Source organism: Myotis myotis, unplaced genomic scaffold (genome assembly GCF_014108235.1).
Source record: "Myotis myotis isolate mMyoMyo1 unplaced genomic scaffold, mMyoMyo1.p scaffold_m19_p_1, whole genome shotgun sequence".
Taxonomy (NCBI): Eukaryota; Metazoa; Chordata; class Mammalia; order Chiroptera; family Vespertilionidae; genus Myotis; species Myotis myotis.
Genome location: NW_023416313.1, coordinates 33,361,737 through 33,376,582, shown reverse-complemented (window position 1 = coordinate 33,376,582; position 14,846 = coordinate 33,361,737). Strand labels below are relative to the sequence as shown.

The 14,846-nt window shown below is 40.0% G+C and overlaps 1 protein-coding gene across 3 annotated transcripts in view; it reads left to right on the top strand.

Moving 5' to 3' along the window:
• Positions 1–14,846, top strand: part of KDR (kinase insert domain receptor) — a 42,313-nt gene that overhangs the window by 17,596 nt on the left and 9,871 nt on the right. For 2 of the 3 annotated variants that reach the window (XM_036334232.1, XM_036334247.1), the window contains exons 14-26: positions 1,946–2,092; positions 2,428–2,559; positions 4,848–4,954; positions 5,376–5,511; positions 5,880–5,984; positions 7,352–7,465; positions 8,021–8,109; positions 8,712–8,865; positions 10,774–10,871; positions 13,133–13,255; positions 13,411–13,522; positions 13,769–13,868; positions 14,275–14,380. In XM_036334232.1, coding sequence (XP_036190125.1) covers positions 1,946–2,092; positions 2,428–2,559; positions 4,848–4,954; positions 5,376–5,511; positions 5,880–5,984; positions 7,352–7,465; positions 8,021–8,109; positions 8,712–8,865; positions 10,774–10,871; positions 13,133–13,255; positions 13,411–13,522; positions 13,769–13,868; positions 14,275–14,380 — 1,523 coding nt within the window. The remainder of the gene's footprint in view (positions 1–1,945; positions 2,093–2,427; positions 2,560–4,847; positions 4,955–5,375; positions 5,512–5,879; positions 5,985–7,351; positions 7,466–8,020; positions 8,110–8,711; positions 8,866–10,773; positions 10,872–13,132; positions 13,256–13,410; positions 13,523–13,768; positions 13,869–14,274; positions 14,381–14,846) is intronic. The other variant, XM_036334241.1, reaches the window with a different exon arrangement.

Sequence of the window (14,846 nt, the reverse complement as noted above, 5' to 3'; positions counted from 1 at the left end):
GTGAAGTGATGGGTTAAAAGGAGAAAATATCTTGGTTCTTTCCAACCCTAAAGGTGCAATAACTCACTAGTATCTGCTAGGGATTAGCCTGACCCAGGGAAACTTCTGCCATATTCTTGGGCACTCATTTATGTAGTAGGCACAGATTTATGAAATTTCCAGTATGAGCTAGGAGGATGCCAGAAGGTCACAGTGGTGAACAGGTGGACAGGATGAGAACACAACCAACCACCAGGCAGCCATATACAGTGAGGGCTCTGTGTCTGTGAGGACAGGAATTGTTTTCTGTTTTACTCCTTGCTATGCTGCATTGAACATTGTGGCACAAGCTAGGTTCTCAGCAAGGTAGGGTCGTTTAGGATCTGTGAGAGCCTGTGAGAGTGGTGCTGCGCTCAGTGCCTATACCTCTGTGTCATCCATGTGGTCCTGAGTAGTTCAAGGTCCCTGAGATAATAATTTTGGTGAGCAGATAGCTTTGTGAATTCTCCATGAAGCTCCTCTCTAAATCTCATCTAACCTTAGGCCTTGCACAAATTCTGTGCAGCCATGGCTCTGTCTCTGGGGACATCAGGCAAATTTGGCGAATTTCTCTTCATGTCATCTCCTTCCATTTTCTCCTCTCTTTAGTGTCCCTTCCCAGATTCTAAGATGCATGTGCTCTGGTTTTTGTTGTGTGTTTTTTTAATTGTTAGAAAGAGCAATAACTTCCCAAGTAAACTAATCTATACCAATGTTTTAGAGGAATAATATCTTCAGAGGCCTTGGCATATTTTAAGAGGTATCTTTAGACAGACATTAGGAGGTGTTTAGCTAGTGTTAAGTCTTAGGTGTCAAAAAAGAGATATTTTTTAGGTGAATCATCCTAGGGCTCTTCAAAACACATCACACACCATATTTTCTGTTCACCTTCGTAACTGGTCTGGTTTTAAGCTACTGGAAGAATTTAGAAAGAGATGGGAAAGTGGTTCCTGGCCTTGCCACGCCCAGGAAATGGTGCTCACAATGAGCTGGTTTGCTTCCCTAAGGACTCCCACCTTGTTTCCCAAAAGGTATTCTTAGAAATTGACTAGAGGTCAGGAAATTGGCTTAAACCCCAGTGTAGTTCACTGTTGAGGTAATCTCATTTTGCTAAATCTTGAAATAGATTCTTTCAGTGAGATTCCTTCCGATATTTAATTGGTTTGAATAAGATATTTCCATAGCACTTTGGTGATTTATAGGAAAAGGGTAACTCTAAAGTTTTTCTGTATATGCAAACAAATACCCTTGGGCTTACTTTTCTTTGAATCTTTGACTTTCCTTACGGTATTGGTGTTTTGTTTGTGTTTTAGTAGGAATAGCAATGGACCAGACTTTTAGGTGCACCAGATTCTATGAGTTCACCTTTTTACTAAGTTATAAAGACTTGGGCAAGTTGTTTAACCCCCTGAATCACAGTTATTTCAGCTATAAAATATAGCTAATACTCCTATCCTGTTCATCATAGGACTGAGAGTAAACAACAGAAATAGTATAAACGAGTTTGTACCAAATAAATACAAGGCACTCTTTGTTTGTTGCATTATACTGAAGCTTTGCAATTTCCAAAAGAAGCATGGCAGAATTTTAGGGTGTCACCAGCTAGAACTTTTCTGGGAGGGAAACCAGGTCTGATTAGAGGAAAAATCCACAAGGCAACAACCTTTATCCTGTGAAGTGATTACCAGCTTGAATCACTAATATGAATGTTCAAAGAGATGCAGTAACCTGTCTGAACAGTCCTGATTTATTGATTCATTTCACTTTACTCAGTGACCAAAGGTATTGGTATCACCCTCTGTGTGTTTTCAGCTTAGTAAATCAACAGTGTATTGTTTACTAAGTTTAAATGGTAACACAGTTTACTGATACTCAAACCATTTCAAAAGTTATACCTAAATGTTCTATTTTCTTTCTGTGTGCAAAGAGCGCATGGCACCCATGATGACAGCAAACCTGGAGAATCAGACGACAAGTATTGGTGAAACCATCGAAGTTTCCTGCCCAGTGTCTGGGAATCCCCCTCCACAGGTTTCCTGGTTTAAAGATAATGAGACCCTCGTGGAAGACTCAGGTGAATAGAACATGTCTATCTCTCCTTGGCTGCAGAATTTTCCTGGAGATGTTGTCCAAAATCCATATTATGTTTTATAATTTGTTTGAGGTAGAAAAAGACAACAATCTAAGTGTCCATGGTCTGGCTCATTTCATAGACTCGGAATCACAGTATTCAGAGCCTTCTTGAATTCTTCTGGAAGCCAGGTGTGATGAGTCAGCAGTTGATGCTGTGGACTCTTTGGAGTTAGATAATAGCCAAGATAAAGGGTAGCATTTATATTTTAAAATTTTTTCCTGAAAAACTCCACTAGACCACATCATAAATAAAAGCCATAATTTTCTTCCTCTCAGGGATCGTACTGAAAGATGGGAACCGGAACCTAACTATCCGAAGGGTGAGGAAGGAGGATGAAGGCTTCTACACCTGCCAGGCATGCAATGTTCTTGGATGTGCAAAAGTGGAGGCATTTTTCATAATAGAAGGTCAGTGGAACTTCATAGACACATCAGATGGTTTTAAAAAATTAGTTTATGTCTTATACTCATACACTTTGGGCGGGAAGATTATAGTTGATTTTTAAATATTCTTTGTACTCTGTAAATTTTCTATTATAAGTATTTATTATTTTAATCAGGCAACATAATTACTGTTATTTTCATTTTGTTTGTATCACATTTCTGTCCCTTCAGTTCTCACGGTGGAAAAATTCTTAGCCATGCAGGTAGAATATCCACCTTTCCCTGATTCTTTTTTTATTTGAATGGCTCAGTGAAACTGTTATGAAATTATACTTCTATATTTATTGAGAAAATCATTAGAATTACTGCCTAGTCATGAAAATAAATGCTATCCAAATAGTCACAAATATGTTCATAGTTTTCATTGGACTAAAAGCAATTAAGATTCATTTGTGAACAATAGACCATTGCTTTTCTGAAATGAAACATTTGGGGTTCTTATCTGAACTTGAAAGGAAACTTGTCTGTGTATGCAGGAATGATGTGAAATCTGGCATTTTCTCAGATGGGAAAGGTAATTTGTGCAGACTATTTTATCTTCAGGAGTGTATTCCTCTTTTTTTTGTTAATAACCATCAGAGGGACAATGAAAGCATATTATGCGGGTGAAGGAATGGTATGCAAGGGGAAGAAAAAAGGGTGGTGACAGGTGGAGGAACTGATGGATTTTTATGAACTCATCCTACCTTGTCTCTCAAAGTCCAAATTATAGTCCCTTTAATCTATCAAATCTCTGTTGCCAAGTATTGCATCTCAGTACCTTGACTTGTTTTCAAATCTCTAGGCTTAATACCATTTCATAAATTGCACTTGCAAGTAAAGATTTCAAGTGCGTGAAATAGAGATTTCAAGTGACATGGTGGTTTTGTCACCTCCTGAGTGCTTCATGTTTGGGGGAAATGCTAATGGAGACGTCCATTTCTATCCTTTGCTCTGCCTCACCTCGGTTAGCTGTTTGTGGTTGGTTACCAATAGCTAAGTAGATAACATTGGCACAGGGATTAGATTTACTTCTCAAGGAAAATACTAAGAAAGGAAGAGATAAACGTTTAATTTTCCTGCCAAGTTCCCAAATGTTATTATGGGAATATTAATACACAAACTTATATTGACAATTGAATCTTTGAACTTTTTACCATGTATAAATGAGCTTTTAAATCTCTAAGTTTAAATAGAGAATTACTTGAGGACATCCACCAGGGAAACATAATCTACTCCCAAGCATCCTTGGTGCTCACCTCTCAACTGGTAACTCTTACTTTGCTAACTAATTAATTACTTGTCTTTCTGCCTTCTTGAGGCTGCCTGGGCCACTCACAGCTTGTGGCCGGTTTGATGCAAGCTGCCCTCATCCACTGGGGCTCGAAGTGATAATTGCTTCCTTATCACCTCTTTGCTAATCATTCTTTGCAGAAAGCATCCTCTGGGCTCAATTTCTCCCACTCAGAGCTGTCCTCGGGAGCGATGGGCTTCTGCAGCTTTCCTTGTCCACCGTTAGTTTTTTCTCTTCTCCTTCCTTTCCTGAGAGCTTTCTTTAAATATCTATTTTTTTAATTTTTTAGTTACAGTTTACATACAATATTGTATTAGTTTCAGATGTACAGCACAGTGATTAGACATTGATATAACTTATATAAAGTGACACCATTCCTCGTTATTACAACGTTATTGACTATATTCCCTAGGCTGTACTTTACATCCTGTGACTGCTTTTATAACTGACAATTTGTATGTCTTAATCTTTTCTCCCTTTTACCCATTTTCACCGACCTCCTCCCATCTGGCAAACATCAAAATGTTCTCTAGGAGTTTGTTTCTGTTTTGTTTGTTCGTTGTTAGTCCTCAAAACTATACAGATCAAAACATAGATTATCAGAGTAAAACCAGACATTTACTTTCCCCCATTAGAAGTACTTTTCTTCTCTATAGAACATGATCTTTTTTTTTTTTCCATCAAAGTCTTCTCTTCTTTCAAACACTTTCTATGGCTGTCTTTGAAGACATTGATATTTCTACCCTTAATTACTTTAGAATTTTATTGTTGGAAGTTTTCATGAGCAAAGTTTAACAAACTTTAAATTATCCATTAATAATAGGATAAACTCCATCCAAGTTAGAGGTGTGTGACTTTTTATTCAGGATTTTTCCATGTTGGTAAGCTTGAGATCTTGCTTTAGTGTTGAGCTTTGTCATCTTATATCAAAATATATGAGTTTCCAACTGTTGATGCTCATTCAATTATGTCTTTCCAGGTGCCCAGGAAAAGACCAATTTGGAAGTCATTATTCTAGTAGGCACTGCTGTGATTGCCATGTTCTTCTGGCTACTTCTTGTCATTGTTCTACGGACTGTTAAGCGGGTAACAAAATAGTTTCTCTTCCATCCCATCCATGTTGGTTTTCATGATTAATGAAAGCTGACTAGGGCTCTCCGAGTTGCTTCTTCCCATTGTTTTGGCTAATGGGCACAGTTTATTTCAATACAATAATATCTTGCCCTCTTTCTTTTGGCTGAACCACTGGGCTTTAATTGATAGAAACCACTAGAGGAGAAAAGGGCTTGGACTGTCTAGTATAATTAAAATTTAATAACTTAATTCTGAGCTTATTTGGGAGTTGAGGGGACACTGGAAACAGGATTATAATAGGACTACTCTCAAACTCCATGAGTGTTATTTAAAAATTAGACATCAGGAATGGGGCTTCTATCAAAACAATAACAAGCACACTAAACAACAGCCAAACAGAGTGTGTGTGACTTAAAGGAGTAATGATTTCCAGGCCAATGGAGGGGAACTGAAGACAGGCTATTTGTCCATCGTCATGGATCCAGATGAACTCCCCTTGGATGAACACTGTGAACGCCTGCCTTATGATGCCAGCAAATGGGAATTCCCCAGAGACCGGCTGAAACTAGGTATGCTTTCAAGTTATATTAATTTAATACTGGATTTATTAAGCCATCTCGTCTTTCTTTAGGATGGTGACAAATCTAGTCTTTGCAAATGTTGGATTCTAATTCAGAAATATTCATTTCATTGCTTGAATTTGAATAATTACCCTTTTAGTCACTTAGAAGTAGGGTCCCTTATAATCATCTAAAGCAGGACATTTAGAGAGTGAAGGGGGTAAATACTGAATAATTAAGCAGGACAAGGAGTAAACTGGACTGTTCATGTTAAACTGGAATGTATGGCCACTGTACCTAGTTGGAATTTCTGCATATCACTTGAGTGGTGTAATAGCCCAGATCTGTTTTATTGTTGCTGTCACTGTTGACTGCAGGTAAGCCTCTTGGACGTGGTGCCTTTGGCCAAGTGATTGAAGCGGATGCCTTTGGAATCGACAAGACAGCAACTTGCAAGACAGTGGCCGTCAAAATGTTGAAAGGTAAAAGCAAAATTATATGGTGATGAAACCCTCTATCTGTTTCTTCTGGTCTTTACACATGATGGAAAGGCTTGTATCGGCGACTCTGTGGTTAGGTGGACCCACTAGCCAAGCATGCAGTCAACTTATATACCTTTGTGAAAATTGGAAATAAAGTTCCCCTTTTATAGCTTCATGCCAGGGTACATGGCCAGGGAGGCAAAGTTAGGGATGAGTTTCAGCAACGCCCCCTCCCTACCTTGTCTGGGAGTCCTTGTGCAAGACACAGCTTGCACAACTGTAATGAGTGAATGACCTGGCTGGGGGGGGGGGGGGGGGGGGGCATTGGGAAACACCTTGGTTACATAAAAATTGTTTCTTACTTTATTATGCTGCTTTAGTAAGATAATTATAGACCATCAGAACATGAAAATAAACTTGATATAATAAATAAAAATACTATAGTAGAGTACAAAAACAGCATGCTCCCTAGAATTGTAATATGTTAAATATTTCACATATAAAAGATAATATAAAAAATAAGGATGGTGTGCTAGGATAAAAGGATTATGGGTGATATTTAAAAATTTAACAACTTTGTGAATAATTGTTAATCCTAATAGTAATGGAAGTCTGGTCTTGCTATTTTAATTTGGGGAGGTGATGCATACAAAACCCTTTGCTCCGGTTGTGATGTGCTTTTATTGATGGAGATGATGCTACCTACCTTGTCAATAGGTCTTGATGGCATTTCAAAGCCATCTCTCTCCTTTTGCCTGTTCTCTCTCGTGGCCAAAGGGATATGTAATTTTGAGGTTGCTTATCAGGACCTGAGGTATGGACCATGTCTGTGAATTACAGTGAAGTGTACCGGTTGGTGCTGGATCAAACTTACAATCTTAGCCTCATCAGCTTCGTGTGCCAACTGGCCTTGCCAGCTGGCCCTTGTTAAGTTTCCTGCTCAGCAAAGATTGGCGGGAACTTCGGCATATCCCCGAACACATGAGGATATTTAATCCATGGTATTGCTTCCTTACGAGGAAGCACGAAATAATCAGGCCCCAAGAAGCATAGTAAACCTGGTAAATGAAAATCCAATTTTACAAAAGAATAAAATCTGGGCACAATTCCATTTGCAGATGTCTTCTCCACTTTGCAAAAGAGTCCACAATGGGTTCCTTTAAATATCAAACATTCTGAGTGCACGTAAAGGAAGATTTTGATTTGGAATTAGAAAATGTAATTTATACTTGACTTCCAGGGGAATGCACTAGTTTGCAAATAGGGCTACAGTTGTATCATCACTGGAGGGAAAGCGGCAAAGCTTCATCAGTCTTCCCAAGGCAGTGGCCACACTCCTGATTTCCCTTTTCCCCCTGTATTTGTAGAGGGAGCAACACACAGTGAACACCGAGCCCTCATGTCTGAACTCAAGATCCTCATTCATATTGGCCATCATCTCAATGTGGTCAATCTTCTGGGCGCCTGTACCAAGCCAGGAGGTGAGTCTCTGTGGATGGCTCTGGTTGCCCGGTTTGGGCATATGCATCTCTGCTGGTCTTTGAGGGAAACGCTTGTGGCCTTGATTTCCTTAACTTCAGATACTTTGCCAGATTTTCAGATACATATAAATATATTTCATGGAGGGTAAGTGGGCACTATAAATAATTCTGGATCTTCCTGTGAATTAAAAAATGTCACATCACTATAATGCAGTTTGCCACTTGTGCAATAGGTGTTCAGATAAGAAAAATAAACTTCCCCTGCAAATTAAAAATAAAGGACCTTAACAGTAGTTTCTCCTAAAATGGAGGCATCTTAGGTGATTGTATAGAAAAGCAAGCGGGTGGGTTTTTATTTTTTATTTTAGTCTATCTTGTGGAATTGCCTTTTGGAAAAAGCAAAGCTACAATATAAGGGGATTATGACCAGCTGATTCCTATCATCCTATCCCCAGTGGAAGGTTGTAGCATTTCTCTGGTATTTTCTGATTCAAAAATATCTTAAACACTTAGTGAGAAATATTTTCCTTTCTTGACATTCTGTGCTGTCCACAGGCCCACTCATGGTGATTGTGGAATTCTGCAAGTTTGGGAACCTATCAACTTACTTAAGGAGCAAGAGAAACGAGTTTGTCCCCTACAAGGTATGTCATTTCCTAACTCAACTCTGGCTACATTGTAAAATGGAGGAAAATTCAGAGCGGAACAGATTCAATTTTTTGTTAATATTCTGTGAAAAACTTGTGAGGAATCCTCTTGAATTACCTCTTGCGTGTTGTAACCTCCTCTTTTACCTTCTGGGGCCTGTAATCTTCTCATGTTTTATTTTTGTGGCTTTAATCTACTGACCCAGTATAGATGGGGCCTGAGGAAGGGAGAAGGTGGGCGCAGTTACGGATAGGGACAGCTCTGGATTAGTCTCTCTCTCCCCTATTTGACCCTGGTGAGTGGAAATCGCTCTGTAAAGAGCACTCTGATATTAGAAGTGTGTCTGAGTGAAGCTTGAAATAAGGCATTTAGCTCTGTGAGCTAAAAGAAAAAAAAAAAAGGAGCTAGACTTTGTGGAAGAAAATCTATTATGTAGAACACTTGTCTAAAATTTTAGCCTGGAGACTTCCTAATCTTGACATTGATGTCATTCTGGTCTGCTTTTTAATAGTTACAATTGTTTCCAAAGCTTACTACATTTTAGAGATCCATTTTGTAGTCAAGGAGTTTGTTCACGTGTGTGTGTGTGTTTTTACAGACCAAAGGGACACGATTCCGTCCAGGAAAAGAATACGTTGGGGAAATAACCATGGACCCTAAACGCCGCTTGGACAGTATCACCAGCAGCCAGAGCTCAGCCAGCTCTGGATTTGTTGAGGAGAAATCCCTCAGTGATGTGGAGGAGGAGGAAGGTACCTGCCATTGCTTTCTCCACACTTCACTCATGCTCTTGTAGGAACAGACAAGGTGACAGGGTGTAACGAGAGATTTTGCCAAGGGAAAAGTCCAACACTACCCAATATTTGAATTTCTAGACTGGCTCCATTTAGTCTCCGAAAGGTGAAGTGTGGAAGTCTAAATAAGCAGCAGGTTAGGCTGTAAAACAAAGCCTGGCTAGCCTGAGAAATCTCAAACCCCAGGAGAACTGAGTTGTGGGCAACTGTCAAACCAATGCTCTTAAAATATTGGCAGGAGAGACTCAGAGCTGTGTTCTAGAAGGGCAAAGGAGGCTCTCTGGTGGCTGATGAGCCTCCCTGTTGCCCAAAGCAGTTCAGCCCCACACTGATTACTTCACCAGCACAGCAGAAGTTCAGGTAGTTATACCCAACCTTCTCCAAGGCAGTGTAGGGGCCATCTGTTGTTTCTACACCACCCTACCTGGCTTGTCAATTCTTCCTTTCATCCACACTTCCTCATAGGAGTCTTGGTAAATACACCTTTCTTTACCCAGTTATGCTTCCTGGGATAACGTAGGGCTCTTTTTGAGTGGTGCTGTGTTCCCAGCCGAACTTCCAGGATTTCTTCCGATTCCAGGACACACCATATATCCGCTTCCCTCAGAAGGAGCAGAAGGAGCTCCATGGATATAGAGATAGGGCTTCCCAACATCTGCCTCCTCTTGAGGCATGAGCTCTAAGTAATCTAATCATGAAATAGTGGGAAACACTCACTGTTTCCCTTGACCTGAGGCCATGGGTAGTACTGAAATTCAACTTCTTTCCCTTAGAAGCCTGGCAGGGAGTGTGAGGCAGTGAGGCTGGAAGGTGGTCTAGAAGAGTATGGGAAGGTTGTCTAGACCTCACGTAACCGGACCCACCCTGAGTGGAGCCATCTCTGCCCTATCCTTCTCTCTCACAACATGGTAGCCAGTGAGCTGGAAACCCAAGGGATTGAGGTAGTAAGTTGGAGTAGAAGGAGTGTAGGATTTTCCCTCCATTTCTTCATTTGGAAAATGAAGGGTTTTCACTAATTATTCACAGACAGTTCTCTGGGTCTAAGTGTAAAAAGTCATTTGAAAAAATGGTTTGAAGCCCTTTTAATACTTACAAGGTTATTACAGTTGACTTTTCATTTACTTTGGTAATTGTCTCCAGGAAAGTAGCCATGTCTTATCTTATCTGATGAAAGTTAAGAGATGTTGAAACACCCATTAATGTCTTAGTGTTTATTTGTACCAGTTGCATGGATGTAAATACCACCAATTTACGTAAACTTGTCATTTTTCTTCACGTTCCTATCATCTCTCATTCATATCCTTGAAGGAAGAAAGCATCCTTGTTGGCCAGGTTTATTGTGTTTACAGCACTTTCTCATATTAAAGTGAGAGAAGTAAATATATTTCTGGTATTTTTAGTTATCCGTTGTAGATTATAATTTGACCTTTGTTCTTTGTCCCAGGACAAAGCCTGGAGAGAAAAGATTCAGTGACCCTGAATATTGTTGTTTTATTTTTAGAGTTCTTGATATGAAACTATTGTTTACCCCTCTGGGTACATGAAAAAAACAACAGTTTAGAACAGTACATTTGAAAAAGTCCTCTTTCACCCTGTTATCTGCACCAATTTCACCTCTATTCTGTCTCCTGGATTTGCTGGTTCAATTTGGCTGAAATGGAAAAACTGTTTTTGCTAAAGGGTATGATGAAGGGTAATAATACTGGTGTTCAGCAAATTTACAGAAGATAGAGGCATTTTCTTTCTTCTTGTATTTCCCGAAATTTAACTCCCAAGTTATAAAATGAAGATTATTATTCTAACAAACTTATAAACAAATAGCTTCTGGTGGAAATACTGATCTCTGTCTCCTGCACCTTCTGGCAGTTTCTGAAGATCTGTACAAGAACTTCCTGACCTTGGAGCACCTCATCTGTTACAGCTTCCAGGTGGCTAAGGGCATGGAGTTTTTGGCATCTCGGAAGGTAAGATAGCTCAAGGGGAAACAGTGCCTCTTCAGTTCGTAGATTTGGAAATAAGACCTCCAGTGCCAGGCATTGGTGTTTGTTATGGACTGTAATTCATTCGCTACTCCTGGGATCATTAAGAGAGACTATTGCAGAGGCCCCTTTTTCTGCTTTTTAAGGGGATATAGAGATTTCACAAAATTAATTTATGTGATTTTTGAGCCTCTGATTATTGAGCATCTCCAAAGGGCAAGCAGTCTTCTAAGCACTAAGGATACTGTCTGAGCAAGCAGGCAAAACTTCCTAGCTTCATGGAGTTTGCATTCTCACGGATGGAGCAAACAGTAAATATCAACAGGTAAAATACATAGCAGGTCAGATGGGAGTAAGTGCTGTGGGGAAGAATAAGCAGGGAAGGTTATGGAGTGTGCAGGAGTGGCATACTGTGTGCACATGCTCCTATGTTTGTGTACACCAATTTCAAACAAAGTGGCCAAGGAAGGCTTTATAAGTATATGACATGTGAGCAATGACCTGGAAGAGGTGAGGGACTGAGCCTTGCAGATATGTTTATTTTTAATTTATTTTACATTCATCACCATCCATCAAGAAGTATTTGTTAGTGGTATAATTAGAAACCAGGAAGGACAGGCTTCAGATGAGAGAGATTAAAAGAGCTAAAATTAGAAAAGTAGGCCAAACAAAGGCTGAGGTGGGACGTGACAAGTTACAAATATTCCAAAAGTTGTAAACACCAAGGAGGGAGCAAGGTTGGCTGAAGTCACCTCTCTGGCAAAAGGTACAATGGCTGGTTTGACATTAAAAAAAAAAAAATCAAATTAAGTGTCAAGAAAAATTGTTGGTTGGCAAAATGCATTTGCTGCTGCAGCCTCCTGGGGGAAGAAAGACGAAGTTTTGGGGTTTTTTGGTTTGTTTATTTGCTTTTTGTTTTTTCTAAATTAGAGTAAACTTCCTAATCCACTTATTTTTCTGAAATGTAAAGGTCATGACAGCTTTCGGAGCTTCAGGATCTCAGCTATGTCTGTGGGGAGCTCTTGTCTTCCCTCCCACAGGAAAGGCAGAGAAGTGGGATCTTACAGGATTTTCCCAAAGACGAAGGCCCTTTGCCCTTCTGATTTTTTAAAATTATCTTTTTTAAGGCCAGAGCCTGCCATTTAGTCAGGGCTCCTTTCAGGGACTGGGCAGGGAATGGGGAGGAGGGAGGTCCCTTAGCTTCCCTTGCATCTACCCAGTGATTCATTGAATATCACTTGGTTGTTGGGCTAAAAAAAGGAAGCTCTTAGGTTGGAAAGAAAGTAGGGAGGGTTGTCTGTTTTTTGGAATCTCCTGTTGCTCAGGCATCTAGACGATGTGTTTTTAAATATGCCTCATTCAGAGGAAACAACTACACTGACGTGAGGTGTGAGGTGCAGGGTGGCCAGTAACACGTGTGCACTGGCCTAAGAATTCGCATCTACGCCTTTTATTCACTTAAAAATGTTCCCCTTGACTCTGATTCTCTCACAAATTGACCAGGTGGAGCTAAAGCCACTCAGTAGTAGGAAGTTAGATGAAGTTGGGGGGATATAGAGAAGGGAGAAACGGGCGCGGAAAAGAATAGAAGGAAAGCTGAGGAAGGTTGGTTTTCCTTTTCAGTGCACCCGAGAATCAACCTGGCTAGTGAGAAGCTGGCATTGCTTCTGTGGGCCTTTATGATAACCCTACACTTTGAAAACAGGATGAGCCCCACTGGGAACTGTTTATCAGGGCCAGTGCAGCTTCAGTTACATATGGAATGGGGAAACCAACAAAGGCACCCAACCAGTGAGAGCCCCTTGTTTCTGGTTTCCGTGCATTCATTCAAAATAAACCCCATTCTGGGGCGTCCCTTAGAATAACATGTTTCAACCATATATGGAGCCGGGCAAAAGGGATGTGTGGATGTGACCAGAAACACATTCTTAATTGTGTCCAAGAGAAGTCTATTTATGACTCCCTCATCATACTATAACTTAATTATTTAACTCCAAAATCTGGGGCTGTTTATGGAATAAGCAGATGTGCATCTCAACGAACCTCAGACTTTTCCCCTGAAGTGTTGATAAAAGATATTAACCTGGTGCTTGTTAATCAGTTGGTTTTCTGATGTGGGTGGTTGTTTTTTTTTTTTTGGTTTTTTTTTTTTTTTTTTTTTGGTTTTTTTTAAAGCATGAGGTCACAACAGATGTAGAAAAGATCAGCTGTGCTGAAATCTAAAGCACACACGATTCTTTTTGCAGTGTATCCACAGGGACCTGGCGGCACGGAATATCCTCTTGTCGGAGAAGAACGTGGTTAAAATCTGTGACTTTGGCTTGGCCCGGGATATTTACAAAGACCCTGATTATGTCAGAAAAGGAGATGTAAGTTTCAAAGATGAACCTAGTGGCCTGTTAATCTGCAGAATTCAAACTCCTCTTTGCAAACTTCAGGACCTGTGTTCAGGAGGAAAGGAAGTGTTTTTCCTTTTAGAAACTTGCTAAGTTGGGATCTGATTCCTTGCCTTCTACCCGCTTAGGCACGCCTCCCTTTGAAATGGATGGCCCCAGAAACAATTTTTGACAGAGTGTACACGATTCAGAGTGACGTGTGGTCCTTTGGTGTCTTGCTCTGGGAAATATTTTCCTTAGGTAAGTCACTTCTCTTGGTCCTTCCACCCAGACTCCAAATAAAATGATAAATCAGTGGCCCGCAATCACCTTTCCCTGTCTTATATTCAACCTTTATTGGGTGAAACTTACTCGCAAGCTTTGTGTTGTAAAATCTTTAAAAAAGGAAGAAAAAATATATAGGTGATCAGTAGTTCAAGAAGCAGGTTCGGGGCTTTCTATAAGAGAAAATCGAATAACAAACATCCCATTCCTGTCTTATTCTAGGTGCTTCTCCATATCCTGGAGTAAAGATTGATGAGGAATTTTGCAGGCGGTTGAAAGAAGGCACTAGAATGAGGGCCCCTGATTATACCACACCAGAAATGTAAGACTTTAAAAGTATCCTTTGATTCTCTTTCTTTCTTCACAAAATCTCCCTGCCTAGAAGACATTATATGTACCTCTTCGTGGCCCAGTTTGTGTAATACTTCTTTCTTGTAGTCCCTCTTTGAAAATCTCAAGCACAAAGCTATCCCTTCTTGAAATGACAGCATGATATATATACCATTCAATTAGGTTTTTTTAAAAATTATATCTTGATCTGTAATTTTCCTTTCTGTACACATCTGATGCTCCAAGTGTAGGGGAGCACCAAGTATCTTTTGTATCCCTATTGAGCATCTTGGCTCCTGGTAGACTCTTTGTAACTGTTTACTTATTCAAGTGCTTGTTTTCAGCATCAGATCAGGAGGAAAGAGGCAGTTAATAACATCAGTGTTTTGCTTTTCTAGGTACCAGACCATGCTTGACTGCTGGCATGGGGAGCCCAATCAGAGACCCACTTTTTCAGAGCTGGTGGAACATTTGGGAAATCTGTTACAGGCTAATGCTCAGCAGGTTTGTGACCTCCATCCAATAAACTTCTTTAAAGAGTACTTTGGTGTCTAGGACTTCTCTACTGCCTAGACCTTGTCATGGCCACCATGCTGTATTCTCAGCCACTGAATAAGAAGCTATATTCTTTTCAGCTTCTAGTCCTAATTCATATCCTGGGAGCAGACCACTCTTATTCCTACCAATGCATCTTTTTAAGCCTTCAGATGCTCTTCTAAAGTAACAACAACAACAAATTTGTAAAGTTAATGTAAAGAATATCAACAATGGGTGGAATTTCAAGGAATTTTTAATATATTCTGCAGGCAAACACACATAGCTTTATTTTCCCCCCAGTAAAAGTCCGAGGCCTCCATAACTTCCATAGGAGGATTTTAGACTTGTAGCCTTTACCACTAGAAAGCTAATCTGCAGTCAACACCTCTTACTACAATGAATGGAAGCCAATTTCCTCCTGCTTTTCTTTTGA